The following is a 27,986-nucleotide window of genomic DNA, read 5'->3' as shown; positions in this document are numbered from 1 at the left end:
TATAAAGTATTATATAATAATAGTTTTTCTATATTTTTACAATATTATTTCGTGAGTATAAGAATGACAATCCTTTTATTTGCTTACTTATATAAAAAGTAAAAGTTCCTATTTATTTATATAATTATTTTTAATGCTTAATATATGATCATATTTATATCCTTTTATGTATTAAACCCACCAATATTTCTCAGTATTTTCTCTATGATTGTTACTTTTGTCTGTAGATAATAATTTTCAATATTAATTTTATTTGAATTTTCAATATATTCTACTTTATTTAAAAATAAATGTTTCAGACGGAATATAACCGATGTGCCCTATTGTTTCGAAATATTACGGATTTTTATATATTGAACTATAAATAAGACTATTTGAATTTACTTCGTAAACATGGACCCAGTGATTTCTAATTAATTTTAAGATGAATAAATCTATACGTATCGTCTTTGCTTTTTCGTACAATTTATGTGTGATAATGTATTTGGTGTAATTTAATTCTAATAATCTATATTTACTTAAAAATACTCTAAGACATTTTCATTCGAAAGATCTGATTTTTTGTATCATCGAGCAGAAAAATGTTCATACAAAGTTATGAAAACCTGTCCCATTATTTTCTATAATTTACGCACGTTATATAAAAGCTTGGTATATATCAGTTCTTTTGTTAGATGACAGAGATCAATCGGAAATATAAGTGCTCCAATCAGGATCAACTACATGTTATATGTACGTGCATATGTATACGCGAATGGGAAAAATCCTATTGCGGCCATTCATCATCACCCCTGGCTTTGTAATGGCTTTCCGCCAGCGATGAGAACAGGCGTAATTCTTAACCGATTTTGATGAACAAGGTCTCATTTTAAAGACGAAGGTTTAATTTAAGACCTTGCTTTTCGAATTTTTTAAGAAGCTTTAAAAATAATCGTTCGTGCCAATGGATCTGAATTTCAAAAATATTATTCAATTTTTGCAAAATTTATAGGTCCTTTTATTAAGATTTATACATTAAAAAAACAGGGATTCTACGAGCAATGCGTAGCACGTTGGCAAGCATCTAGTTCGTAATTTGGGAATCGTAGGTTCGAGGCAAATGATTCTGGTGATGTTTCTTTTTATTGTATCGAGGTAAACGAAAATAATGAATTCATTTATTTTTTTTTCTTACTTGATAATTTAATAAAGCGTTACTATCCAATCTCTTATATTTATTTCCTCCACTGATGGATGAATGAATTTCGCGGTATTCTGTGCTAAATAGGACACAGCAACAGTATAATTTTGTTTGTTTTTGATGACAAATGCATATATACATTTGTCGATTATTTTTGCAAAATTAATAATTAGTGAACATTACATATTATTTTTAATAAAGATCAAAACACGAGTACGTTTCTACATTATCTACGAGATTTTTCTCATAGTGCTATTTTATTATGATTTCCTTTGTAGGAGTTCAGTTTATATTATTACTATTACTACTACTATTACTATAATATAATACATATTACTATAATAAAAAACAGTAAAACATGTATACGCTATTTTAACGATACAAAAGAAATAATAACACACAAAAAAACATTATGAAGAAGATGGTAGTAAACAAAACACCCTCATGATAAAACAAGACTTAATCAAGCGATCAGAAAATTGAAAGATCTATTACAAAAAAGATGAAATGAATTTTTAGAAAAATTTACTTTAAACAAAGACACGGAATACTTGTTATGGAAGTCTACAAGAAATTTAAAAGAGCCAGTAGAAACCATGCCATCAAAGAAACTGGGCAAAACCAGAAACAGAGAAAGCCAAAACATTTGCCACATATCTATTCAAAGTATTCCAACTGATAGCAAATCAAATAAGTGACCAAGAAAATGTTAGACTAACAGAGTGTGCAGAAGCACCACAATTACACCCAATCAAATATTTTTCACCAGATGAAATCTACTATGAAATTCGCAAACATATCAGCGTAAAAAAAGTATCTGGCATCGACCTAATAACGGATAAAATCTTAAAAAAACTCTTTGAAAAAGCAATCATGTTATTGATCGTAATCTACAATGCAATGCTTAGAATAGACTATCTACTGGAAAATAGCACAGATCATACTAATTCCCAAGTCAGAGAAACCACCAGAGGAAGTAATCTCTTATAGACTACTAAGTCTACTACCAATCGTTTCCAAGTTGTTTGAAAAACTATTCCTTTGTAAACTGAAATCTGCAATTAATAATCATAAGTTGATTTCACAACATCAATTCGGCTTTCAACAACAACATACCATAAGTGAACAAATCCATAGACTGGCCAATAAAATTACGAAACATTTAATGACAAAAAATATTGCTCTGTAGCATTCCTGGACGTATTATAGACTTTCGACTAAGTCTGACACATCAGTTTATAATCAAGATTAAAGAAGTTTTACCAATGTCGTTCTACTCCATATTAAAATTATATCTCAAAGTACTTTTTAGGTCAACACATAACAAAGTTTGTATCTTCTCTTTATACGATTAAATCAGGAATCCCACAAGATAGTGTTCTAGAACCACTGTTACATACTTTCTATATATCAGACTTCCCGACAACAATTCACCTTCATGTCACTGTCATTGTCATTTTTGCTGATGACGCAAAGAATATTAGTCTTTGACTAGAATCCATACGAAGCTTCAAATAAACTATAACAACACCTTAATAAAATGGAATATTGGTTTAAAACATGAAGGATAAAATCTACTTTACAAAATCCACACATCTCTTCTTCACTACCAGAAAACAAACAAGCTCTCTTGTTAAACTAAATAACGTCATACTATCATTAAATACTATATTATATAAGAAACAATTAAATATCTTGGAATATACTTAGACAGAAAATTCCTATGGAAAATGCACATCCATAAAAAATAGAACAATAAACGAAAAATATAGAAAAAATCACAACTAACAATTTATAACAAATATATAAAACTGTTCTCCAATCGATATAAATGTATGCCTGTCAATTACCGGGCACAACTTCTAACACAAATATAAAATCAATTGAGAAATGACAAAATAAAAAACATCTTGAACGTAGAGCGGTATATCCTGAACAAGCAAATAAATAAAAAAACTGGTATACTCATGATAACAGAGAAAATTGCTAAGCATAGCAGATCATACCAACAACTACTGAAAAATCACACAAACAACTTGGCCACAAAATTATTAGACACCACAGATGAATGAGAAAAAGTAAAGAGATGTCACTTCTTACATGTACCATATAGATTTAGCGACATAAAGTAAATTTAGCTTTAGTAATACACTACTGAGTGTATTCACCTTCATGTTAACATAATTCCCACAATTAGTATTAAATATCATTGCATAATAAATAGCACCCACGCAAAATATTAAAAAAAGATTTAATAGATAATAGTTTTACAGATTGTGTATTTTAAGGATTCGAATAGATTTTTTGTTTCTATCGTTCCATCTTAAATTCTTTTTTGCAATTACTTGTCGCGGTGTATGCTGCGATTATAAGAAACCTTAAATTATTTTGTAAACTTAATTTAATAATAGTATTTTCTAGCACTATTCTTTATACAATTTGGGTAGTTTAGTATTTGATATTTTTGCATATTAGTATTGCGTATTAGTATTAGGTTCCTCTATCTTATTTAACTTTTAATCTATTGTTTCTTATTAAGTAGCAATTTCTAAAGTTTACTTACTTTTTTGTTTACTATAAAGTAGGTTTTTTATTACAGTCTACTTTTTCTTCTCTGTTTTTATTCATAAGCGCTTTCTTCTCTTCGATTTTCTGTTGCATTTGTTTCAGTTTCGGACACTTTATAGGAAGTTGTGTGGTCGAAGTTTCCGCAATTTACACAATACGAACTAAATGCCGTTCCATTTTTGTTTCCTTTATTTTGAAACACGGATTTTTCTGAGTTGTATCCTTTAACGTATCTATATTTTAAATTGCAATTCGACGCTACATGATGCATTGGCATCGTTTACATTGATTTCTGCCTTTTTTAAATAATTTCTCCCACAAAACGATCAAGTAAAGAAGCATTTGTTTTGTTTGATATATTCAATGCTACTTTTAGATAAGAATTAGATTAAGAAAATGGATAGATTTCTGCCCTTTTGGAACGAATTTTTTACATTTCAAACGAATATGTTTTTTATTTGTTTTCTATTAAGTGTATCAAGAATTTGCGGTTCAAATTCTCCTTCAAAATTTTTTTAGAATACATTAATGTTTTTTTCACTCTGAAGTGTATATATGAAGTATTAGATTTTATAGGTTTGGATTAAATAGAATAAATAGGATTGAATTCAAGCATTGGATTTTAAGATTGGTTAAATGGTGATTGTCTATATCCAGTAATTTAGCTTGACACTTGATACTGTTTTTCTATATCCTTTTTGGATTGGCTTTTATTTAATGATTTTATATAATTTTTTGTAATGATTTTATATAACGATTTTATATAACACATGTTGATAACTTCTTCTTCAATTATCATGGTTATTTTCTCGTTATTGCATTCAAGAATATTAAATTTGTTTTTTATTTCAATACTTTTTATATTTTTATTTGTGGTTTTGTCTCTTCTTTTTGTAGCTGTTGTTATAGATTTTTTATTATTTTGTTTAGATTTTCTAATAGATTGAGCAGATCAACATAAGAGAGATTTGCTTCCATTTTCATTAGTGACCATTTGCTTTTTGTAGCAGTACCTGATTTAGCTACGTTCTTCATAATTTTTGATTTTTTTTAAACGAATCAAATGCTGTAATTTCTCGTTTAATTAAATTTGATACTGAATTCAGTCTTTTTCATATACTTGGTTTTTGTAAGTTCTTGTTTTAATAAAAAATCCGATTGCAGATAGAATTTCTCATTATTTATTGATATTTCTATCATATTTGAAAGTTTTGTTTTTAATATTTTAATGTCTGTCCTTATTGTTTTCATATTATGTAATACATCCTTTAATTTTATTTTTATTTCTTAGTGAATTTCCGTTTTTCATATATTGCACTGCACATTTTTCATTAAGGGATTTCATATGAATTATTATCGTTGTTGTATATATTCAATAATTTTTTTTTATTGACTTTGTTAACTAATTGAATCTTTCTGCAATAGAACAAAAAGAACATGCGTGACTATGCTTTTCATTGGCATATTGACATTATTACTAAATGTAATATGATACGTTACTTAGCTAATTAAGAATCTACAAAATTCTATAATTTTTTAATCTGTTGTTTTTAGGTCGTTTTTTTTTTTTTATTTTCATTACTGTTCACAAAGGGTTTTAATGTTTTCTTCTTTGCTATCAAATAAAATTTTTAGTACGACATCAGTTATTAAAACACAAGATTCCAAAATAACAATGACTATATTTAAAAATTCTACAAAATATATGGAATAATTCAATAATAAATATTTTAATATTTACCATTTATATTTGGAATCAATCTTCTTTTTAGTGTTATTAAATATATATGTATATTTCACACAAAAAGAAAAAAGATGATTAATTCTGTTGTACATGTGATAAACTAGATATATCTAACATAATATATAACGAATAGATTACTATTCTTATATGACTTTGCTCTATTAAACATCTATTAGATTAACTAAAAAGGATTAACTAGATCACTCTCTAATTGTATTATTAATTTTTATATTAGATATAAAATTTTGTACAAAAATACCAAAGCAATATACTTCAATCATAAATTTTAAATAATGAAACATGGAAGCAAATTATAAAGCTATATTTAGAATTAGCTATACATTAAGATAGTATATACTTGTTCTTTTATTCTATTTTATTTTTAATTTATTTTTTACTTCTAATCAAATTCTTAAATTTGAGAATTGTAATATTAAGTTATATATTGATGAGATTCATATAATATCAAGAAAGTTTTATTATATAGTATTTATAATACAAGTATGTTAGAAAAAATAAATCAAAATTTAATATTTGCCAAGTATTTATATATAGATTCTTGAATCAAATACAGTGTTTACATATATTTATCATTTATTTACCTTCTGGTTTATTAAATACAAGCATGTATTACCCACATTTACTACATAATGACGATCTTCCATTGCTGCCATGAAAAGGCCAGCGCCAGATTGCTCCATAGGACACTTTCGTCTTAACCGATAGATCTTTCCATTCTTGTCAACCTAAGAAATATTGATACATATACCATTAATACTACACATTATTATTATAATAATATTTACATAATATATTAATATATATTAAACATGGTATAATAGAGATCAATAAAAAACTATAGACCTTAATACATACTTTGTAAAATCTTAGCACAGAAAGCTTGACCTTCTTATGCTTGATTTTTTTAGGCACTGAGGAATTCTTCTTCTTATGTTTCTTTGCTCCTCCTTGTAAACGCAAAACCAAATTCAATGTAGATTCTTTCTGAATATTGTAATCTGACAAAGTTCTGTCATCTTCTAATTGTTTGCAAACGAAAATCAATCGTTGTTGATTGGGTGGAATTCCTAATAAAAATACAAAAAATTTATTTTTACATTTAACCTTGTATTTTTCTTTTATATATATTTTTACAAAATATTTAACAAATTCATCAAAATTTACCCTCTTTACCTAGAATTTTAGCTTTGACATTTTCAATAGTATCAGATCCTTCTACCTCAAGAGTGATGGAGTCTTCTCTGTAAGTGCTTTTACAAAAATCTGCATGACGATAATTTCCTATAATGTAATTCCTGCAACAGTAACAATTTAATTACATTTAAGAAAAAAAATCAGTAAACTAACAAAAAAAAATTATAAGAATTATTGTTTGAATTTACAAGGTTTCACAAAATATTCCATTTAATTTAAAATTTTATGTATATTAGTAAAATGAAGATTGTAAAAGAACTTGTATTTTATGAGATATCTTCATTACAATCATTCTTTTAATGGTATACAGGAAGAAAAATAAATTAATACGTTATAATTATAGCAAGTTATGCAAAGTATCAAATTTGATTAAACAAGTAATATGGCATTAATAGTCATGATTTTCTAAATTATTTATGTAAATTAAACGTAATGTTCTAAAGTATTTATACATATTTATCTTGTACAACTTTACTAAATTGCGTTATAAGATCTAATTCAGAGATATTTATTTTAATAATAGTATATTTAATTAATAGACCTAAATTTGTGTATATAAGAAATTTTAAGTTTCCTCAACGTCTATAACCAGTAAACAGAACATTACTTTTATTTTTGGATACCTGACATGTACTTTTTTTAAAACATAATGCCATCATAATGTAATAAATTTCTCAAATTTAGATGGCTTTCTTGTAAGAGTTTGAATGTAAAATTTTCAATATAATTTCTAGCAAATGTAACTTCGATGATCATTCTTCTCCAAAATTTTCTCGTTTAGGCTATCCACTTTTCATTACTTTGAAAATTTCAAATTGTGATTGAGCTTTAATATTAGATATTGGTATATCCTATTTTATAACCTTTTTTTTTTTGATTAATTATATTAGATAATATTTCTGCTCTTTTAGTGAAATCTCTGTCAAGAAAATATATCAGAACAATTCTAAAGGATCCGTAAAATGTTGGGTCATCGGGTAATCTGGACCGTGACTCAAACCCAGGTCTTCTGCTTTCAGCACAACTATTTTAACAATTCAATCAACTCCAGTCAACCTCTCCACAAATGACTATTTATATGAAATAGAGTAGTTTGCTTCCACAATTCCATCTTACAAATTCTCTGATATTTACTCTTTTTTCTTTACGGATCTTGATTTTTTTCTTCATTTTAATCTTTTCATTGTGATGTTTTTTATTAAGGATTTTAGTCTTGATATCACATGATATACGTGCTTCCTCTACTCATTTATAAAACTCTCTCATTTATAAGATATATTTCTTATTTTCTTTTCCTTTCTTCATAATTTATACGTCATTTATGTAACTTTCGGTATTTGAGGATATATTCATTCTGTGATATCTTAATTGCATTCTTTCATTGTTTCAAATATCTGTAAAAAAAATTATCGTTCTGAATAATGAAACTATCATCGCTATTGAATTTAGAAATAGTTTATCTTTTGTAAACAATATATAGTAAAGTCTTCAAATTATCTTACAACATAATTCATAATTATGATAAACAATCTCATTGTATTTTATGAACTACCTATTATTTTTTAATTTTAATTAAATAATAATTAATTATTATTCAGATAAATTAACAATCAATAAAATGGATATAAAAACGTATTTAATATGCTTGTTTATTATCAAATTCATTATTACTACTATATCCAATACTTTGTTGATACATTAACATGCAATGTATCTTAATTAAAAATGTTCATTATTCCTTGTTTTATAATGTTTTACATCAACAGTGAGTCTAGGCATAACTTTTGATCGATTTTAATAAACTAATCTCATTTTTAAGATGAAGGTTTAAACGAGGACAAGATTTTTTTTAAAAAACTTTATTTTCTTTAAAAAGATTGTATCAAGATATTATGTTTTATGAAGAATAGTTTATGCATAAATATAAAGCTTTTTCAAAGTTTTGGAAAAGTCATGTCACTTAAATCTTCATCTTTAAAATAAAATCTTATTCATCAAAATCGGTCAAGAATTACTCCTGGACTTACTGTTGTCGTAAACAGTATTTTTGATATTTTTTGTGAAAAATAATTTTTATTTAATGGCATCTTGAAATCTGCAGCAACAGAGAAATTCGTACTCTAACTACTGATTGTCATATAAACGCTTGAGTGATATGAAGCACATGATTACTTGCTTGTTTGTATACATAAACCAATATTCCAATTTTTTGATTCATTCTAAACATAAAGAAATGCATTTCGTAATGTTAGCATATAGAAGCTACCAACTTTCTGAAGCATTTCAATAAGTTTTAAATAGACAATTCTACAGAAAAAATAAAGGAAAAAAACCTGGTCAAGCATTTATGTTAACAGGTCTGTTTCTGAAAAATTGTTAAATTTTAGAAAAATTTGTAATTCTCTTTATATTTTATATACTAAAGTAGAAATCTTATTAGTAATGTTTAGCAGAATTATCTAAATTTATAATTCACGAATCACGATTGAATGATTCCATCCGATCTTTTTTGTATTGATATAAATGAATATAATCAATTAATTTATTCTTCCTACAATTACATTTAAATCTTAATTAAAATTCAATAAAAAACTAATCATTTATCAATTTAAAATACATATTAGTAGTTTTATATCCCATGGTTTTGTATAAATGTGTGTTCATGTGTGTGTATGTATATGGTGTATGCATAGCAATAGATTCTTATAACATATATTGAAAGATGAAACCAGATATAAAAAATGCTTAAGAAGGTCCTTAATGGGTGTTTATATAGAATAATAGAAATAATATTTAAAAAGAATAATAGAAACAATATTTAAAACTGGAAAAAGTAACTTTTATATACCTATGGTAGGTATCTGCTATACATTTTCAAAAATTTTTTTTAATTTTTCAAAATTCTTGGAATATATCAGTAAAATTATATTTTAAGCTGATAAGCAATTAAATAATCTTTTTATACATTTCTTATACTGGAAGCTGAAATTTTTTAAAATTCTTCCTTTTTTAATGATTAGAAGGACGTTATTAAAGTAAATATACATTATTCAATCATATTTATCTCCATCATTAATGATTGACATGCGTTTCACGGAGATCCTAAATAGAACATAACATCAGATGAATTTTATTTAATGACAAATACATACAAAATTAGTGAATATATATAATTAATATATAATTATTCACTAATTATTCTTTTTTACAAAATATTTGATAATTATTTAATAATTCTTATTTTTTGTCCCAAATTTATACACTAATTATTATGTTTATTGACTACATTTATTATTATTTATACATATATATTGTAAAACAAATGCATACCGTCACTAATAATATACTAATAATATCTAGCACAAATCACTAATATCTATCAAAGACACACTCCATTATCAAAGAATATAAATATAAGGTTGAAAACTGTAACTTCACGGTTCATTAAACTACCTATCTACCCTAACCCAACTATGTTGTTATATTATGGGTGAGGATATAACCCACAGCTTATACACCGATACAATAGATACATGGCGGGGACAATATTTCTCGCTTGCTTATAGTTCATATTTTGGCATACCTATCACTGAAGTCCACACATGTTACGAATAAAAAATGATAAAGTTAATGTATTAAACGTGTGCAATAATTTGACGGGAAACTTAATTTTCCAACGTCATACACGTGTGTCATGTCAATAGAAGTTTTAAGTAAAGCGATATTTGACATTAATTGAAATACTTTCGTTTAAAATAATTGTTTACGTTGACAATTGGATCGAATATGCTAATTTTAACTGTTAGGTAATATAAATAAAAAATGAATTAAACCATACCTTCATCTTACCTCGAAATGGAAGCCCAAATGTAAATAAAAGAAGCGTAATTATTATATAAGAAGACAAAACAAATTTTTAAAATATTAATGTACTATCTATTGTTGTAAATGAAGATTTATGATGTTACGTCCACGTAGTACGGGTCTCGGAGAATTAAATTCCCTTCGAGGAGTTCCTACGACCTGAGATCATGTGCCTTTTGATCTTTATCTGCTGTATGCAGTTCTATGGCACGAGACTGGCACCTGATGATATGTCAAACGAAGTACGCGAGTCAATAAGGTAGCACCTGCCTTAGGGTATAACGAATAGGAACGTTGCGATTTATTTTAGAACGAGAGGCGTCTTGGCAAACAGGATTGTCCGAAGGGGACTCGTTGCTGTGATTCGCTGCTTTGATTAGTAGATTGAATATAGTTACCGCCGTATTGGCTTTATTTGTCCTCGACTCATTCGGCTGGATTCTAGAAGAAAGTAGAGATAATTAGCGAAATAGCACGAAAGAATTTGTCGACTGTGCCGTGATGTATGAATTCTTTGATCGCGTTTAAACAACTTGTAATCGAAGGAAACAGAATTAAGATTTGTCTCGATATGAATTAGGAAAATGAGTTGTTTCTGTAGACACAACCGGAATTATTAACTTAGACTGCTTCAACAATATTTAATTTATTCAAAATAGCAATAACAAATAGATACAAGAATAATGATCCGTTCAAGACAATAATAATAATTAAAAGATAAGTAAAAATAAATAATAACTAAGAATAATCGTAACAAAAACTGAGTCGAATAAAATGTATATCGGAGTGATAATCTAACATTGCGAGAATCTATGAGCAAAAATCGTAAAATGGATGTATGCAGTCGGTTAAATAAAGAACGTTGACCAATCAGCGAAAGGTAATTTGCTGCGGTGTCGCCATTGGTTCGTGGTGGCTCTCCCCTTAGCAGGCGGCAGGGATGTCCAAAGAGATTCCTCCTGATACTGCGGATGTTCAAGGTACTACGTACTGGTGATGAGGATGAAGATCCATGGATTTGTCGCATGTATTTGCGTATGTGCTAGCGTCCGTTGTTCCTCGCTCTTTCTTTGTTTAAGTTGGCCTTAGTCACGCCGCCCTTAAACAACAACTTTTGGAAGTATTTCATGTATATTTAGGCTGGAACATTATATCTAATTATTATACAGTTTTAAGGTCGATTCCCATTTTAATTCTAATTCATTTTAATCTACAAAAAAGAGGTGTCCCTTATTTATAGTTACGTCTAGAGAATTTTGAAGTCTTAATCTATAGTTTTATTTTATAATCCCGGGTCAGCGCAGACGTGACAATGGCAATCCTTTTTCTTAATTCTTCCTTTCTCCACCAGGTGTATTATATAATTACTAAAAGTCTATGTTCATTGGATATCAGATAAATAATTTCCTATGATTGATTGATTTCACTATGTCCGAATTATTGTCTATAATTTATATAATTTCTCCACAGTGCATTATGTTTATATTATCTATTAATTAAAAAGCAGATTACGCATTATGAACCCCATGGATCTGATGCCAATAGAATTGTACAATCAATAGCTTTCTTTGTTTTTTTCATAATGGTTTAATGAAGTATAAAGAATATTGCTAGCATGTTGATTATATTTAAAATCCCTATTGTAATATCAACTTCAAAACTTCTATTGAACTAGTATATCGTAAATCTTAATCTAGTTATAGTGTAACACTGCGTTATGCATGGCTGCATAATAAAAGATTATTGACTTTAGAGCTAATATATGTTTGATTTTTTATATTTAACTTGAAATAACTACAAATATCGTTATAATTAAAAGAATTAATTTTAATATTTCTATAAATATGACTACTTCTAAAGAATTAAGTTTAGCCAGAAAAAATCTTGCAGCTTCATTAGGTGATAATGCAAAAATGTTAGTTAAATTTTATATAATAAGTATTTTACGTATATTATATATACGAATATATTTGTTTATATGTTATTTATAACTTTGTTTGATTGACAGATATTTTGAGAAAATGAAACTTTGGTTTCAAATGAAGGTATGTTAATTTTTTAATAACAAATATTATTAGCACTACATGATTTTGATAGTAATTTTAACTTTAGACAACAAAAGAAGAATTTGATTGTGAAGCACGTAACATCATGACAGAAGATCAAGTTCATTTGCACAATGAATTTTTACTTTGTTTATTCAACAAAGTCAGAGGGTTGGCTGTAGCTATACCAAATCGTAAAACAGATAAAGATAAGATTCTTAAAGAAAAAAGGCTTAGGTTAAAACGTAAATATAAAACTGATAAATCAAATTTCGAGGTTTGTTATATCATACTTCATAAAAAAATTATATAGTTTACGATATAAATGTATATGTAATTTTATTTTTATTTTTTTTACTTTTTTTTTAATTAGCCGGCAGATATTTATGCAGAGGTACTAAATCAAACATCATCACCAGTTGGGGATGAACCTATAGGAGCAAATAGATCTAGTGCTCAAGAACTTGTGTTACCAGATCGAACATTTGTACTAGCTAGACTCATGCTTGCTGCATGGGAAAATAACATGGATGGTGCAGAAGAAAATACTGCCCATATTGTTATTGCTGCTACTCAGATCTTTGTGAAGAATATACTTACTGCAATTCTAACAAATAGAAAGGAATTCAGTATAAAAGAAGGATCATTTATTCATGGTATAGGAAACCCTGTACCTAGTTCATGGAAACGAAATACAGCTTATATAATCCGGTCTTGTGATTACAGGTAATTATAAAACATTTAATACAAAATATATATATACATGTGTGTGTATGTGTGCGCGCGCGCGTATGTGTGTGTTTATATATATAATATGTTTTGTACAGTCCTACAGAAATAATAGATCCTTATGGACAAGTTCCATCTACAAGGCAGAATTTTGAAGAAGCTGAACAAGCAACTGCTTTTTCATTTGCATGCTCCTTACAAACTACACCTGCCTCTTTGAGACCCGTTAGTATAGCTGATTTACAACGTACACTAAAGGTATTAAAATTAACACATTAATATATTTAATTTAATTAATTTAATATCGTTAAATTGTAACATTGTATATATTATGTTCAATATTTTATTGTTTTACGTAGATCCATAAAAATCTCATCAGTAACCATACAATCTATGCTACAAATATGGAACGCTTGCACACCTATGCAACACATCCAACATGGGAAGATTTAGAAGCTAGGAATTTATTAAAACAAAAATGTAGAACTTAAAATAATAAACAACATTTCATTATACATGTAAGTATATCGTATATAAGTCAATTAAATCATATGTATTTAAATGATAATATATAAATACTTCATATATTTGAAGTATATTTTAATCGTATTTATGATATTTTCTGGAATTTATTTAAAATAAAATAGTTAATAATATACTTTCCTTATCTTTATATTACAAATTACAGAATTGAAGCCTGTATATAATTTATCACAATCTTTTAAAAATGTATCCTTCAAATTTATATATTTACATACTTCTGTTACATTCTTATTTGAAATTTTCCTGCTTTAGTGATATATTTAACACCTTTGAAAGGTTTATATTTCTCACCATACATATCTAATCGATTTACTTTTAATCCTGAAACTGCTAGCTGATTAATAGTAAAACGTACCTACAAAAATATATAACATTTATTAATCAAAAATTAATAAAATAATATAGTAAAAAATACATACATTAATAGCAGGATTAGATTCAGTTATGACTGCAGAATTTTGAATGGTGATCTGAAAATAAATTACTCTATTAATTACTAAACAACTTTACTACCATGGTGACCACCTATCTTTTAATTGAGGTCATGATAGTCACCAATGATGAATACTAATAAATTAAAAAAATTAATTATTATTATATTAAATTATGTGTGTAGATATGATTGTCACTGAATAAAAAGATTTCAATAATAAAAATAACTAAACAAACATGTGTTAATAATAGCCTTATAACTATTGACAATAGTTTATTATGCAATAATAAATTACCGAATGTTTTTTTCTAAATAAATCATCTAGATTTGAATAATTTTTTAAAGTCTTTATTGTAATATATAGTATGATCGATTATAATAATATATGGAATACAATATTGGCTAAATGAAAGCATAGCTCTTTTTGTATGATATCATCCACTTTTCTAGATTTTGTACGCATTTTCACATAATAATCCGAAGAAAATAATCCAACGTCAGAAATCACGAAATTATGTCAGTTAATTAATATCTCTATTTCGTGTAAGAATTTTGCTTCTGAACTTGAACTTGTATAAAATTGATCTTATCATATGTTATATAATTGTAATTGATCATACTACATATTAAAATAAAGGTTTTAAGAAATTGTTTTAATTTAAATGTTTAAGTATGAATTAAAAAAGAAATCTTTGATACTTATCGAAAGATTTTATATTTTTCTAATAATGAAAATTTTGTAAAGGCTTCCAGGATAGAATATATAAAATTCACGTGACAATCAACGTGTATTAAATATAATTTTATGGGAATAATCTGTTATGTTTAACTTACAGATCCTCTTAAATTTGGTAATTTAGAAACATCTATCCTTCCAATGTCCCAAAGCAATATCTTGCTAACAGGGTCAAAAGAATATTTTCCTTGATTTGGTGTTAATGTACAATTTAATACTATTTTTGGCATTGGTATTTCTAACACTACATTCTCCACCTAAAATAAAATACGATTCATTCTTCTTAAATGCTTTTCACAAACAAAAACTTACAGTTCTCCCAATAGTTTGTTTTGGTCCAACAGTTATATCTAATCTACCTCCACCAGGTTCTTTTAGGCTGATATTATGTCTCACATATATTGGAATTGCAACAATATTTTGTGATCCTATATGGTAAGAAAGAAGTCGAAAATTACCATCTGGAGGAATAAAGGACAATATTCTCTCTGACTGAAATGAAATATATGTGTATATATATGTGCTAAATATAAAACAGCTATATTTGATATACCAACATTAAATAACAATTTCACAGCAAATATATCATATATGTCACATATGTCATGTTTTATATATATATATATATATATACCTCCCAACGTTTAAATCTAACACAAGGATGAAAACTGACATCATCAAATAATCTTGGATTTATAAAGGAAAGCGTTAAGTCTGGCATACCACTTAATTTTATACAACAGTCAATCTGAAATATTAATGACAGAAAATAATATTAAACTTAAGAAATATAGACAAGTTATCATACATACATAGCCTTGTATTTCTGCGAAAACTGTTGATCCAGTTTTATCAATTATAGCATCTACTTCTTCCACAACATCAAAATAAGCTTCATTATTTGTATATTTAACTCCTGTTCTTCTCCATGGAACATTAGATAACTGACTGCTTGGTAATGTTGCACTAACACTATATAATACAATGTAACTTATTAACTAAATATATTTTTTTATAAAAAATATATTTATATATTACAAAAATTTTATATACAAATTTTATATACAAATTTTTGTAATATATAAAAAACCAAAAACTATAAATCGTAGAAGTCTAAAAACAAAAGAATATAAATCAAACCAAAATTTGATATTTTGAGTCAATAATATTTTTACTTACTTTGATTTACCGGTAACAGTATTTGCAATAGTACGCAAAATATTAGGAGGTTTAATCAATTCTTTCAAAATATTGGATTCTGTTGCCAATGGAAACCCATTATCTAACATCTCATCTAATAACTCATATACTACTACATAATTTTCTTTAATAATAGATTCTGTGCATTCGCTGAAATAATCTTCAAAAGTATCAACTACTCTATGTAAAAATTCAATGACAAATAATGGTGGAACTGAAATATAATTCTTAGGTTATATCTTTTCAATATTTAGAATTTCGTTGATAGATTTGTAATACTAGAATTAAGACTAACCTTCTGTCATGCATACTGCTACAAAAAACATATTACACCGATATATGCTAATAAGATAATGATGAGGCGTAGCTATCACAGGTGGTGTATCTTCAAGAGAAAGGACTCTTCGTTGTTGATCAAAAAAATAATCGCATAGTGATCGTGCAACGGCACTTTTCCAATGTTTTTCCATAAACACATCTCTGTTTAATAAAATATTCTTCTATATTATTATTATATATATAATAAACAATAAAATCAATGAAAAATGAAACTTGTTTCTTTCAACTATTTATGTTATATTAAATTCAATTGCGTGAATTAAAATATTTACGTACCCAGCAGAATTAATAATAAAAAGACTATGTATCATTTTTCGGCAGTTAGAAACTAATACCGTCTAATATTTAATTTGTAAACAGTACTTATACTGTAATTTTACACAATCACTTGTAGATTTTTATGTACTTCTAACCTATAATAACTTATGATAGATCCGCCATACGTTATATATTGTATTAATAGACACTATAGCCACGTTTTAACAAACTGTATAGGTCACGAAACACAGCGCATCGTGTTGAAATTTTTTTCGTGGTCCTATATTTCGCCGATATTATACTGCGAAGTTTCAGTGCATGATTGTAATATTAGTAGGATTATTAAACATGCGATAGTCTCATGATATTTATTTCAAAACAAGTAATGACATCAGTTCTTTCCGTTATAATTATATATAAATAATAAAAACAGTAGGTAAAATTTGGTATGTATGCTCTGTGTGTATTTAAATTTTTTATAATTGTGTTAAAAAGAAAATTTAAAAGACCTAAACATAAAAGTTTGTTGTTAAAAATTCAAAGTTTTAGAATAGAGAATAGAGAAATTAATAAAGAACAGAGAATTTAAATAGAGAATTTTTTGTTCTTTAAAACGTTGTACGGGCTTCGACCAACCTCGATAAACTTTAATCAACACACTTTCCATAACAGTAACCGTAACATAAAAGTTCCAAGCACATAATGTTCCGTAACTAAAGTTATTGCGGTACGTTACCAGAGCATGTTTGACTTCATTTGTTGTGGTATAGATTATAGAAGTGAATTATACGAAATATTTGGTTAATTTTAATAGTAAATTTATCAATTGTAGAATAGATAAATTTTTTATTATATTATCTTTGGATGAGTACAAATTTATATATTTATATTTTATTATAGATTGATATTCGATCGGAATAGTAAAATAACAAATTGATTAAATGAAATATTTAATCTTATAACTCTTCAGAGTCCATATAATATATTTTATGGTATGATCCATTTTGTGATTTCATTTCTATAATTATTTGTTATTTTCAATTTGATATTTACTTCAATAATTTCTGCAATTTACACGGTTAGTTTATCGCGCCGAACTATATCAGATAAACTTACAGTCTGATTGGCTATCTGTAAGAACTGTAACAGTAGAAATCCATGTTGAATTTTTCGATTACTTCTGCATGGCTATTGTTATGGCGATTGAATCGAGCAACGCGATTGGTCGAAATTTTACTGTACTGTAGAGAAAGTGGTAGCCATAGGCTGGAAAGTGTGCTAACCATAGCACATTTTCAATATAATAGCAACTATGTCATCTTTAATCTATATTTTCCTGATATCATTAACTATTTAAAAATTGCATACATAGTATGGAACAACAATATTAAATAAAATAAGTTAGGACAATACATACATATATGCATTTCCATATCATGTATAAAAGTATTAAATGCTTATTGATACTACGAAAATATAGATTATGAACACAGTTAAAAGTTTTGCTTTTGATTACGCTGCTGATCAAGTTAATTGAACTTGGTTGAAGTGGCTCACAGAGTGATGAATTTTAATTGTTTCAAATGTAATGTTTGATAGGCGTATTTCTATTGAAATTATATAGATGCAATTTTTAATTGATTATGACAATAAGATGCTTTTAAGTTAATTTTTATAAAGATTATTCGATTGTAGGAGATCGGATAAGTATCAATTTTACAACGGTAAATTTTGTGGAATTTTAAATTCATTCATGTTAGTCATATTTCATCGTTAGATAAACAAAACGAATCTAGGAAATATTAATATTTATTTTTATGTTATAATTACAATAATATAAAAATTTTATTGCATAGATTTCGATACTTTTACAGATTTTAAAAAATTTACACTTTCATTTGGTACTAAATTAGTATATAAAGTCTTCCATATAAAAGTAGACTCTAAAGGCTGTGTATCATTTATATATTATCTAAACAAAATAGAGTCAGGAACAAAATTAAGTGGAGATACTGGAAATAGATAATGATGAAGTTTAATTGAATTAACATAATTGTTATATACTTGAGCTTTATTTATTATGTATCTCTATGATACATTATTTAGTAAAAATTTGAAATTTATATTTACATTTTTATGTAAAAAAGCCGCTCTTAACTATAATATTAGCTGTTTATTGTGAGACAAAAGTAAGTGAACACTTGGTTAAAATGTTATTGTGTAGCAAAGAATATAGATAAACGGTCACAGTTAGATGCAATGATCCCAAACATTTCAGTACTAATCCAGACTTTATGAAAGTAAGATTATTTGTAAAAGATTACAGAATGTTAAAGAAATTTCATTTTAAATTTGCTATTTAATTGTCTCGAATTGCCATAATAAATTAAGTTATTGTATGATAACATATAAGTATAATATATCTAAAAGTGTAATAGAAAAAATTTATAAAAAATATCTATTACATAATAATGTAAAAAATTTTTAATGTTGATAAGATCCAACAATTGCTTCGAAAATTATTGCAGAAATGTTCAAATTAAGTGTTTCAACAAAAACAATAAAATGAAGATTGCACAAAGCTGATATGAAATGTCGCAAAAATACAAAGTGTTGATGAAAGTAAATTTGAATTGCAGGAATTAAAAAAAAAATTAGGTATAGGAAAAAAGAATTGATGTGTAATGTATCATATATATTATTTGAAATGAGTTAAAAAAGCATATCTTTCTAAATTATATAAAAGACTCAACTAATAGAAATTAAAAATTAGTAATAGACCTGCCATTACATAAATGTTTTTGAATCATGTGTTATCATCAGTTGAATGAGTTGAGAATCATATCTCATATTTTTACGAAATTCATTGGTGCACTGTTAATAATGGTTGCTAGTATAGGTAATAAAAAATCATTATAGATTTAAAAAAAAGAAGAAAAGTATAGATAGTAAAAAATATTGATAATAGAGATTAATGTTTTCTATCAATGTGCTATTTATTTAACTAAATTAATAGGGCAAGTTGATATTTGACTTTGACAATAAATACATATATCTGTGTACTATATTATTTGCATTTAAAAAAATAAATTTTATAGTAATATTTGTAGATTTAATAATTAAAAAGCTTTTTATTAGATACTAGGTAGGTATTAAAATCTATCTATAACTAAACATTCTCTTATAATTTAAAAATATTTTATTAAAAACTTAATTCCTTAGTATCTTCTATATCCCAGTCACCTAAATGCTCGCTCCATCCATCATTATCTTCAGATTCTTGTAATGTTACATTAGACAATTTTACATCAAATATGCTTTTTGAACATGTCGATGGAATCTCCTTCTCATCTTGTACATGTAAAATATGTGTCTTTTTTATTATAGGTTCCATATCCATGAAAAAATCATAATCATCTATTGTACTCTTCATTGATTTTGAATGTTTTATATCTAGTTGTGAAATATCTGACATTTCTATTTTTTTTATGTGTTTATTTACTTCACTTTTCGTTATACTTGATGGCGAGTCTGATACATTTGCCATATTTGGAGTTGCTATTTGTGTTATTTGTTGCATATTTTGTACATTTGATTGATGAGAATCAATATTTGCATCGTGTGCATCCCAATCAGACCAAGTACTTTCCTCATCAACAAATGCAAATGACGACTCCTTTTTATCTTCTCCACCATCTGGAGATAGACGTTCTGGTAAATGCAATTCTATTTCATTCATATCCATTGAAGCAATTGTGTCAGAGTTATTATTTTTAATAGTAGATACAATCTTATTTTCTTTTTGTTCTTTTATCTTATTTGGTCGTCCATCTGTAAATAACTTTGCTCTTTTTCCACCAATTACTGTTGCTGCTCCTAAGATAGATACCACTTCAGCTAATGCCTTTAATGTGGCACAAACAAGATGATCATTGGTATCTTTTATTCCAACTAATAATTCAGGTAAAATTTGAGATTTCAATTCATCAGTTTGAAATGTATGTACAAATGATTTGAAATGTAATAAAAGTAGCAAGCGGATAGAAACATCTCTTATACAAAACATTTGTAAAAGTCTGGGTATTAAATAAGTCTTAAAAACTGGTGTAGAAAATACACTGTTTTCTATATCATCATTTTCATCTGTAATATTATAATGAAATCTGAAGTTATATATTTGGTATTTGTATAAAATAAAAATTATCATATTTTGTAGCAGCAGTTCTCAATTATAGCAAAATAATATAGAATTTGAGTAAAAATGATAAATCCTTAAAGAGAAGATTATAAAATAGGATAAACAATAAACAGATATTGTTCATGTTTAGCGAACTGCATATCATTAAACATTCTAAATTACATAATGCTGTTTTACAGTATATATTGAATAAAATAAAATAAAATTATAATGAGTGTTTACCTCTTGGTTTTAATACATAGGGCAAAAATTTCACTTGAGCTGTTTGATCTAATAAAACTATTCTTGACAACAAAGAACGACCAAGTTGTTCAGCTACAACATCTTCGGGAAAAGCTTTTAAATCATTCACCAAATTTCTACAAAAGAAATAAATATATCAGTTTTGTTATGCCTTTGATATAATCATTATTTAGAAAAACTTACGTAAAAAAGACTTCTTTTTCCTCATTAGTTTTTAATGGTAATTCTTCAAGAAAACCATGTATTTTTATAAAATCATGTGTGAAAAAAGGATGTTGAAGAACTGTTGATAATTTACATCTTAAAGATGCATCTGAGCTTTGTAGATTTTCTTTACAAAACTCTTGAAATTCAGTTAAAGCTGGTATATTATCTACAATAAATATTTACAATTTAAAATCTATAAAATAGTATCATCTAATTCTTAATTTTTACCTGCATGTTTTAATTTTAAAATATCTTCAGCTAATACCCCAAATGCATAAACATCAATAGAAGCAAGATTTCCCGAATCAATTAATGCATTTATATCTTCATTGGGGCAAGTTGCTCTTTCATATCTATAATTTCTTATTTTTTGATAGTAAGTTGACGTTGCTTCAGAAAATTTACATAGATATTCAAATCCACCTAGTTTCCAACATCCTTCTGGTGTTATATAAATAGAACCACTGCATACATTGTTATGTGATGTTAATGCTTTTTCATGAAGAAATACTAATGCACAAGCAATGCTATATAAGCCAACACAAATTTGAAGAGCATTTTGTGCATCGATTACTTGTATCAAGGGCTTAGCTTCTTCCGTACATAAAAAGAATTTACTACCTTTATGCCATGAAGAAATATATCTTAAGATACAAGGGTGCCGATGTAACATCAAATTCTATAAAAAAAAGGGAACAAGGAAGTTATTAATTTTACTATTAAATAACAAAAATGAGTATAAAAAAATATTTGTACTAATATATTTATTTATATACTACTTTTTTTTTTATAATTTATGTAAATACTTATAAAAACTTTAAAAATAAAAAGATAAATTTTTACTGATGATTATTATAATTCAGATTAAAAAAATATAAACATAATAAATTGATTGATGTCATGATCAATCCTTTGAAGTGAACTGAAGAACTAACTTTTGCAATTCTTTCCAAAGGGGTTGGTCTTCCAAAACTTGCAGTATAATGTAAAGATGGTTCACTATTAAAAACTGATACTTTCTGAGAATTATAGTTTTGAACATTTGCACTATATTGTGTCCAAAAATCCGTGACTTCAATAGCTTTTTCATCTATCTCAATCCCATTGAGAGCACTTTTTTCATTCCCCATTAAATAATTATAGTACAAAAACTTTTCACTTATAACCGTTAAGATAATAAACAATAGTTAATTACGTTTTATAACAAAGTAAAAATATATTTATATAATTATAATAATTAAACAATATTTAAATATTTCTTGTTATGACAAATACAATAGAATACGTTAAGATATTTTGCATGTAAAATGTGGCTTTTTTGTAATAAACAACAAATTATAACAATTTTTTGATTGTTTTATAGCAGTTATTATTTTGTTATTATATTACTTTTAATTACTATTAATTGCGAACTTTTTATTATTATAAAAGCTTTAAACAGCCACTAAATACATTAGTATTTGCAGTGCAACTAATGCTCGTGACATTTCTTTAAAGTTGAGCAGCGTGGAATAGTGGTAAAGCCTGCAACACCATCACAGGTTATATTTCCCTAGTGAGAACATATAGACATTCGTAAAAAAGAACTAAACAAAAAAGTAATACGTTGTATAAAATAGCATTTAACAGATATAAAATTGATTATAAATTTTCGATTTGATTTATATAAATTGTCATTAAGAAACTTTTTTGCTTTCTATTAATATGATTATATGTTATTACATTTTCTACAAAGCATAATAACAAATTATTTGACATGGAAATGATAATATTTTGGAATATTTTTCGTAGTTTACTAATCACACATACATAAAAGAGAGAGAGCGAGGGAGAGCAAGAGAGCGAAAGAGAGAGAGAGAGAGAGAGAGAGAGAGAGAGAGAGAGAGAGAGAGAGAGAGAGAGAGAGAGAGAGCGAAAGCAAGAGTGAGAACGAGAGCAAGAGTGAGAACGAGAGCGAGAGAGAGAGAGAGAGAGAGAGAGAGAGAGAGAGAGAGAGAGAGAGATAACAGATACATACATGCAAATATATAAATAATTATTAGAAAACGTAATTTTTTTTTCCGAATATAACTGTATTTTTTTTCACAATAGTTTGATATAGAATTTTTTTGAAATTGTTTTTTTTTTAATTTTCTTCTTATCTTGTTAAAATCAAATTATTATCTTTACAAAAAATAATATTTATATAATCATATTTATATAATCATAAGCGACATTTCTATATACAGCTATTTATTATAACTAAAATATTATTTATAAATAAATTATATATACTCGAAGTTTTAATGCTATATTCTATTATATTATTATCTTTTATTCTTATATTATATAATATTATAATATAAATATAAAATATTATTGTTAAGCATATAGCATTATATAAATAGCATTATATGGTATAATAGCTTACACTTTGCTATAATATTATTTTGTTACGTATAAATTTTATTTATGCTTATTTTTATTAAACTTAAGGAATTTACAGACTGTACATTTAGAATTAAAATAACTTACAATATCGATATGTTCAATGATGAAAGATATATATAAAATATTTGTTAAAAATTCCATTGAAATCAGAAAGTTTCTAAAGGATGCTAATTTGTTGAGCTCATTGCGACAGAAATTATTTTGTGAATTTAAAGCAGACTTGGTTATATAGTATACAGCTGGATTTCCAGAGAATTGCAGCCCTGACAGCTCGACTACCTCACCGCATTGCCGCGGAAGGGTGGTTTTAATTACCCCTTCCATTGCAGTAAAACCAACCCCGTTAGTGGATTTATTTAGTCACATTACTATCTCCATTCCTCCTACCAGACATCCTAGTGTATAAAGTACATGTGCTTCGCATTCACCCCTCTCATACTTTTAGCTCCTCCTCTTCGCTTCTTTGACTACCTCCTCTCTAACTGTCCTCTCTTACACTCTGTACCTCAATTTACCTTTCTACGTATTTTAACATCTCTTTTTCTTTTGTATCGCTTTATCTGTAGTTCTTGAATTAAATATTTGAGTGTATGTAGATCAATGTAATCGAGAATCACATTATTCAATTATCAAAAAAGATAAACATTTTTGTCGATCAAGTTTCTAAGGTACAATTTATTTCCATGTATTTTTTCTGATCGATATTCTTCGGTTGCTTGCACACTCATGAATATTATGCAATATTTAATATAAAATAAATTTATTTATTTTATAAATTAATCGATTTATAAGCAAAAAAATTTTTTTTTTAAAAGAGAAGTTTTCAGTACAACGGAATTATTTAACAGAATTATTTTTAACACAAAATTAAAACTTTTTTAAACGAATTAATTCTTCTAAGCCCTTCTTTTACAGTTTCGAAACATATAATTGTATGTCTTAAATGGAAATTTTTTCTAAAGAACAACACTAAGAAAGATCGAATAGCTAAAAACATCACTAATGGCGGTTTCTTGCAATTTGGTAACTGCTATTTCATGGAATGCCTATACGGTATAGAAAATGCGGTTTCCGACTTGAGAGCGTCTTTAAGCCGAAAGATGAACTTTCAACGCGTCCTTTGCTTCGATGCCGGTGAGATTGGATGCGTTTAATTACCAGTGAAATAACGTTAATTAGTTGGCCGGTCTTCCCCTTTCCTCTCTTTCTCTCTATCTGCGCTTGATGCCCTCAATACCTATTCGCGGTCAGAGTAAAGTTCGGTCTTTACGAGAGAGAGAGAGAGAGAGAGAGAGAGAGAGAGAGAGAGAGAGAGAGAGAGAGAGAGAGAGAGAGAGAGAGAGAGAGAGAGAGAGAGAGAGAGAGAGAGAGAGAGAGAGAGAGAGAGAGAGAGAGAGAGAGAGAGAGAGAGAGAGAGAGAGAGAGAGAGAGAGAGAGAGAGAGAGAGAGAGAGAGAGAGAGAGAGAGAGAAAGCGGAAGATAGATAGATAAATAGAGAGGGAAAGAGAGAGAGAGAGAGGGAGAGAGAGAGAGAGAGAGAGAGAGAGAAATATAGGAAGAGAAAAGAGAAGCTTGCAAGTTCATGGAAAACGATTCTCTTTAAAAAGACCAACCAATATAGGTTCTTTCTAGCCACTCCCACCGATTTTCTATCTTCGTCTTTGTAACTCTATCTTTCAATAATTATCGATCAAGAAACGCATTTTCATTAGCTGGTGCTCCTTACGAAGAAATTCTTGGTTGTTAAAAATTAGAGTAAAATCTAAATATGAAATTGAACATATTTTTTGAAAGAATGGAGTATAAAAGAATCTGATTAATTAATTCCGTTTTGTAATCGATAAATGTATGAATTATTTATGTTAATTTGTAACTTATCATGTAACTACAATTCATTATTCTTTTTATGAAAGAGATCGAAATAATGTTTATATAATTCTTCATAAATAAGAAGAAATAATAATTCGATCATGAAATATCCTTAAAATAGTATTTAATTTCAACTAATTATAAATTTTAATTAAAAGAAAATGTGCAAAATTTAGGTATTCGATAAATGGATCCATACACGGTGAGAAAAAGGATGAAAGAGCCATATGAAGTCAAAAAGAAGCAAGAGTATATTTTTAATTTGGTTCGTCTGAGTCAGTAAATGAGATCGGTTTATCGAATTCCAGTGTAACATGAAACTGTGACCAGTAACATGCCGGTACTCATCTACTCGGGGGCACGCTGTGCAAACCACTGTGCTTTTCGGCGCCACCCCAGTGGCCAACCCGTGTAGTCATTCCCATTCCCACATCCCGTTTTGCTATCTACCGCTAACTCCATCGAGTCCCCTTCTCGATGAGGTCGAGAGAGATTCTAATTAATCAGCTAGCCACCGTGCGCGAATCGTTCTGGACGCATGACAAGGTGTATCTATAACTCTCAACCATTGGTCTAAAGCAGTGTTCAATATACTATGAAAGCTGAATATGTATGGACAAACGATATTCAAGAGCGACGGAGGAAACATAAGAGTCGTAACTAATTAATGAAACATGAAAAGAAATATCTAAGAGGACGAAAATTGACTTCTACCGTAACTTTCATTAATATCATTTTTAAAGAGAGTATCGAACTATTAAATTTAGTATTCTTAATCAGAAAATGAATATAAATTCAAGGTATCAATCTATCAGATGCCGTTATCATGGAAAAGTTATCTATTTTTTTATTTTATCAAAACTGATATTTTGAAGATTCGTAACTTTTTTCTTTCTTTTTATCATTGCATGATTCTTAATCGATACGCAAAATGTGGTCAGCTATTAGCAAATTGAATTCCACCCAAGAGCATATTTCTAATGTTATAACATGTATTATGATTTTCAATGACTCAAGCCCGAACCATTGGTCTGCATCGTATCATTATTTCCACCTCAATTAATATTTTAATCAAGCCTCTATATACCACGTTGTTCCATTTACGGGTTCCTGAACATTTATCCGATCTTCTCCATCCCCAGTATTTCACGTGAAGTAATAACAATACCTACACTGGCCCCTTTCGTGTATTATAACGATCTCGTGCGTTCGTTGATAATAAAAGGTATCAGCCGTATAAAAACGGCAAGGCGCGGGATTGGCGGTAGAAAATTGATCGCTAAGCATAGCCGATAGATCGACCATGGAATATATTAAACTTTTTCATATAATATTATTTTAGATAACTATATAATATTATTTAAAAAACAATTATGTCACCTTTAGATCATCATTATCAAATGCAATGATTTAATTTTTCTAATATTAAATCTTTTTTTATTCTTTGAATGTTACATCTATATTTCATTATTTTATATTTTATTACTACAATATTTTTCATAAATATAACATGATAAAATAATTGATCGTTCCATATTGAATTAGTGCATTCAAATTTAATCATAAGAACTAAAAAATATATTTGACCCAAAAGTTATATTATATATAATTTATATGAAAAAACAATAAGAGGTACATATGTTTAGTTTATAACAGTAAAAAGGACGCCGATTCTACATATTATATTCATGACAATAGTTTTGACTATGTACTTACAAGGTCTTCGGTACAAGTTCGCCAAGGGTACCTCATCTCGTAATGGAGTTGGAGTCGGAGCCGTTACAGGATGTAATCATATAATGACCGTGTGTACGGGAATAAGGAAGGGGAATGACTATGAGAGGTATGCTTTTTTCGAATAAAAACATATTTATCCCTGTACATGAAACCCTCGTACCTGTAGCACAATGTAGAGGGTTGCACAGCCAGTAGACTGACTGTGAGTTAGTAAGAGAGGAAGAATCACGGATGGCGAAGGAGGAAGAGGAGGTGGAACTGGAGGGAACTGTATACCTTCATATCGTTACTTTCTATGTATGTACGATGTGCACGTGTGTATATGTGTGCGTGACCAAGAGAGAGAAAGAGGAGAGAGAGAGAGAGAGAGAGAGAGAGAGAGAAGGGATAGAGGGAGACTAGACTGCAGGCTGACTGCAGAACTGTACAAAGTGAACTCATAATGTAA

At 27.5% G+C, this 27,986-nt stretch overlaps 3 protein-coding genes and 1 pseudogene across 3 annotated transcripts; 1 reads left to right on the top strand and 3 right to left on the bottom strand.

The window, feature by feature from the left end:
• Positions 1–4,529: 4,529 nt before the first annotated feature.
• Positions 4,530–6,808, bottom strand: LOC127066378 (ubiquitin-40S ribosomal protein S27a-like; annotated as a pseudogene).
• Positions 6,809–11,980: 5,172 nt separating this feature from the next.
• Positions 11,981–13,867, top strand: LOC127066376 (transcriptional adapter 1-like). The gene is made up of 6 exons (XM_051000034.1): positions 11,981–12,486; positions 12,580–12,616; positions 12,684–12,893; positions 12,990–13,342; positions 13,444–13,603; positions 13,705–13,867. Exons 1-6 carry the CDS (start codon positions 12,416–12,418, stop codon positions 13,834–13,836), a joined length of 963 nt encoding a protein of 320 aa, XP_050855991.1. The 5' UTR covers positions 11,981–12,415; the 3' UTR covers positions 13,837–13,867.
• Positions 13,625–17,576, bottom strand: LOC127066372 (AP-3 complex subunit mu-1). Its single transcript, XM_051000029.1, has 9 exons — positions 16,873–17,576; positions 16,553–16,737; positions 16,237–16,471; positions 15,870–16,029; positions 15,692–15,805; positions 15,370–15,549; positions 15,156–15,314; positions 14,308–14,358; positions 13,625–14,243 (listed from the first exon to the last, which is right to left on the bottom strand). Exons 1-9 carry the CDS (start codon positions 16,905–16,907, stop codon positions 14,109–14,111), a joined length of 1,254 nt encoding a protein of 417 aa, XP_050855986.1. The 5' UTR covers positions 16,908–17,576; the 3' UTR covers positions 13,625–14,108.
• A 2,255-nt stretch (positions 17,577–19,831) lies between these two features.
• LOC127066370 (protein-associating with the carboxyl-terminal domain of ezrin) lies at positions 19,832–23,021 on the bottom strand. The gene is made up of 5 exons (XM_051000024.1): positions 22,438–23,021; positions 21,731–22,181; positions 21,479–21,668; positions 21,275–21,411; positions 19,832–20,997 (listed from the first exon to the last, which is right to left on the bottom strand). The coding sequence occupies exons 1-5, from the start codon at positions 22,630–22,632 to the stop codon at positions 20,057–20,059; spliced, it is 1,914 nt and encodes a 637-aa protein (XP_050855981.1). The 5' UTR covers positions 22,633–23,021; the 3' UTR covers positions 19,832–20,056.
• Between the last annotated feature and the right edge of the window lie 4,965 nt (positions 23,022–27,986).

The sequence above is a fragment of the Vespula vulgaris genome, chromosome 9 (assembly GCF_905475345.1).
Source record: "Vespula vulgaris chromosome 9, iyVesVulg1.1, whole genome shotgun sequence".
NCBI lineage: Eukaryota > Metazoa > Arthropoda > Insecta > Hymenoptera > Vespidae > Vespula > Vespula vulgaris.
The sequence above is the reverse complement of the archived record's forward strand: the minus strand, read 5'-3'. Positions and strand labels throughout refer to the sequence as shown.

Excerpts from the sequence above, each read along its gene's own strand:
- LOC127066376 (XM_051000034.1), top strand. The coding sequence starts at position 12,416 with ATGACTACTTCTAAAGAATTAAGTTTAGCCAGAAAAAATCTTGCAGCT. Across the intron at positions 12,487-12,579 it reads TTAGGTGATAATGCAAAAAT|ATATTTTGAGAAAATGAAAC; the intron begins GTTAGTTAAATT and ends TTTGATTGACAG. Across the intron at positions 13,343-13,443 it reads ATCCGGTCTTGTGATTACAG|TCCTACAGAAATAATAGATC; the intron begins GTAATTATAAAA and ends TGTTTTGTACAG.
- LOC127066372 (XM_051000029.1), bottom strand. The coding sequence starts at position 16,907 with ATGATACATAGTCTTTTTATTATTAATTCTGCTGG. Across the intron at positions 16,030-16,236 it reads ACTGTTACCGGTAAATCAAA|TGTTAGTGCAACATTACCAA; the intron begins GTAAGTAAAAAT and ends TGTATTATATAG. Across the intron at positions 15,315-15,369 it reads AACAAACTATTGGGAGAACT|GTGGAGAATGTAGTGTTAGA; the intron begins GTAAGTTTTTGT and ends ATTTTATTTTAG.
- LOC127066370 (XM_051000024.1), bottom strand. The coding sequence starts at position 22,632 with ATGGGGAATGAAAAAAGTGCTCTCAATGGGATTGAGATAGATGAAAAA. Across the intron at positions 22,182-22,437 it reads CTTTGGAAAGAATTGCAAAA|AATTTGATGTTACATCGGCA; the intron begins GTTAGTTCTTCA and ends TTTTTTTTATAG. Across the intron at positions 21,412-21,478 it reads GAAAAAGAAGTCTTTTTTAC|AAATTTGGTGAATGATTTAA; the intron begins GTAAGTTTTTCT and ends TTTCTTTTGTAG.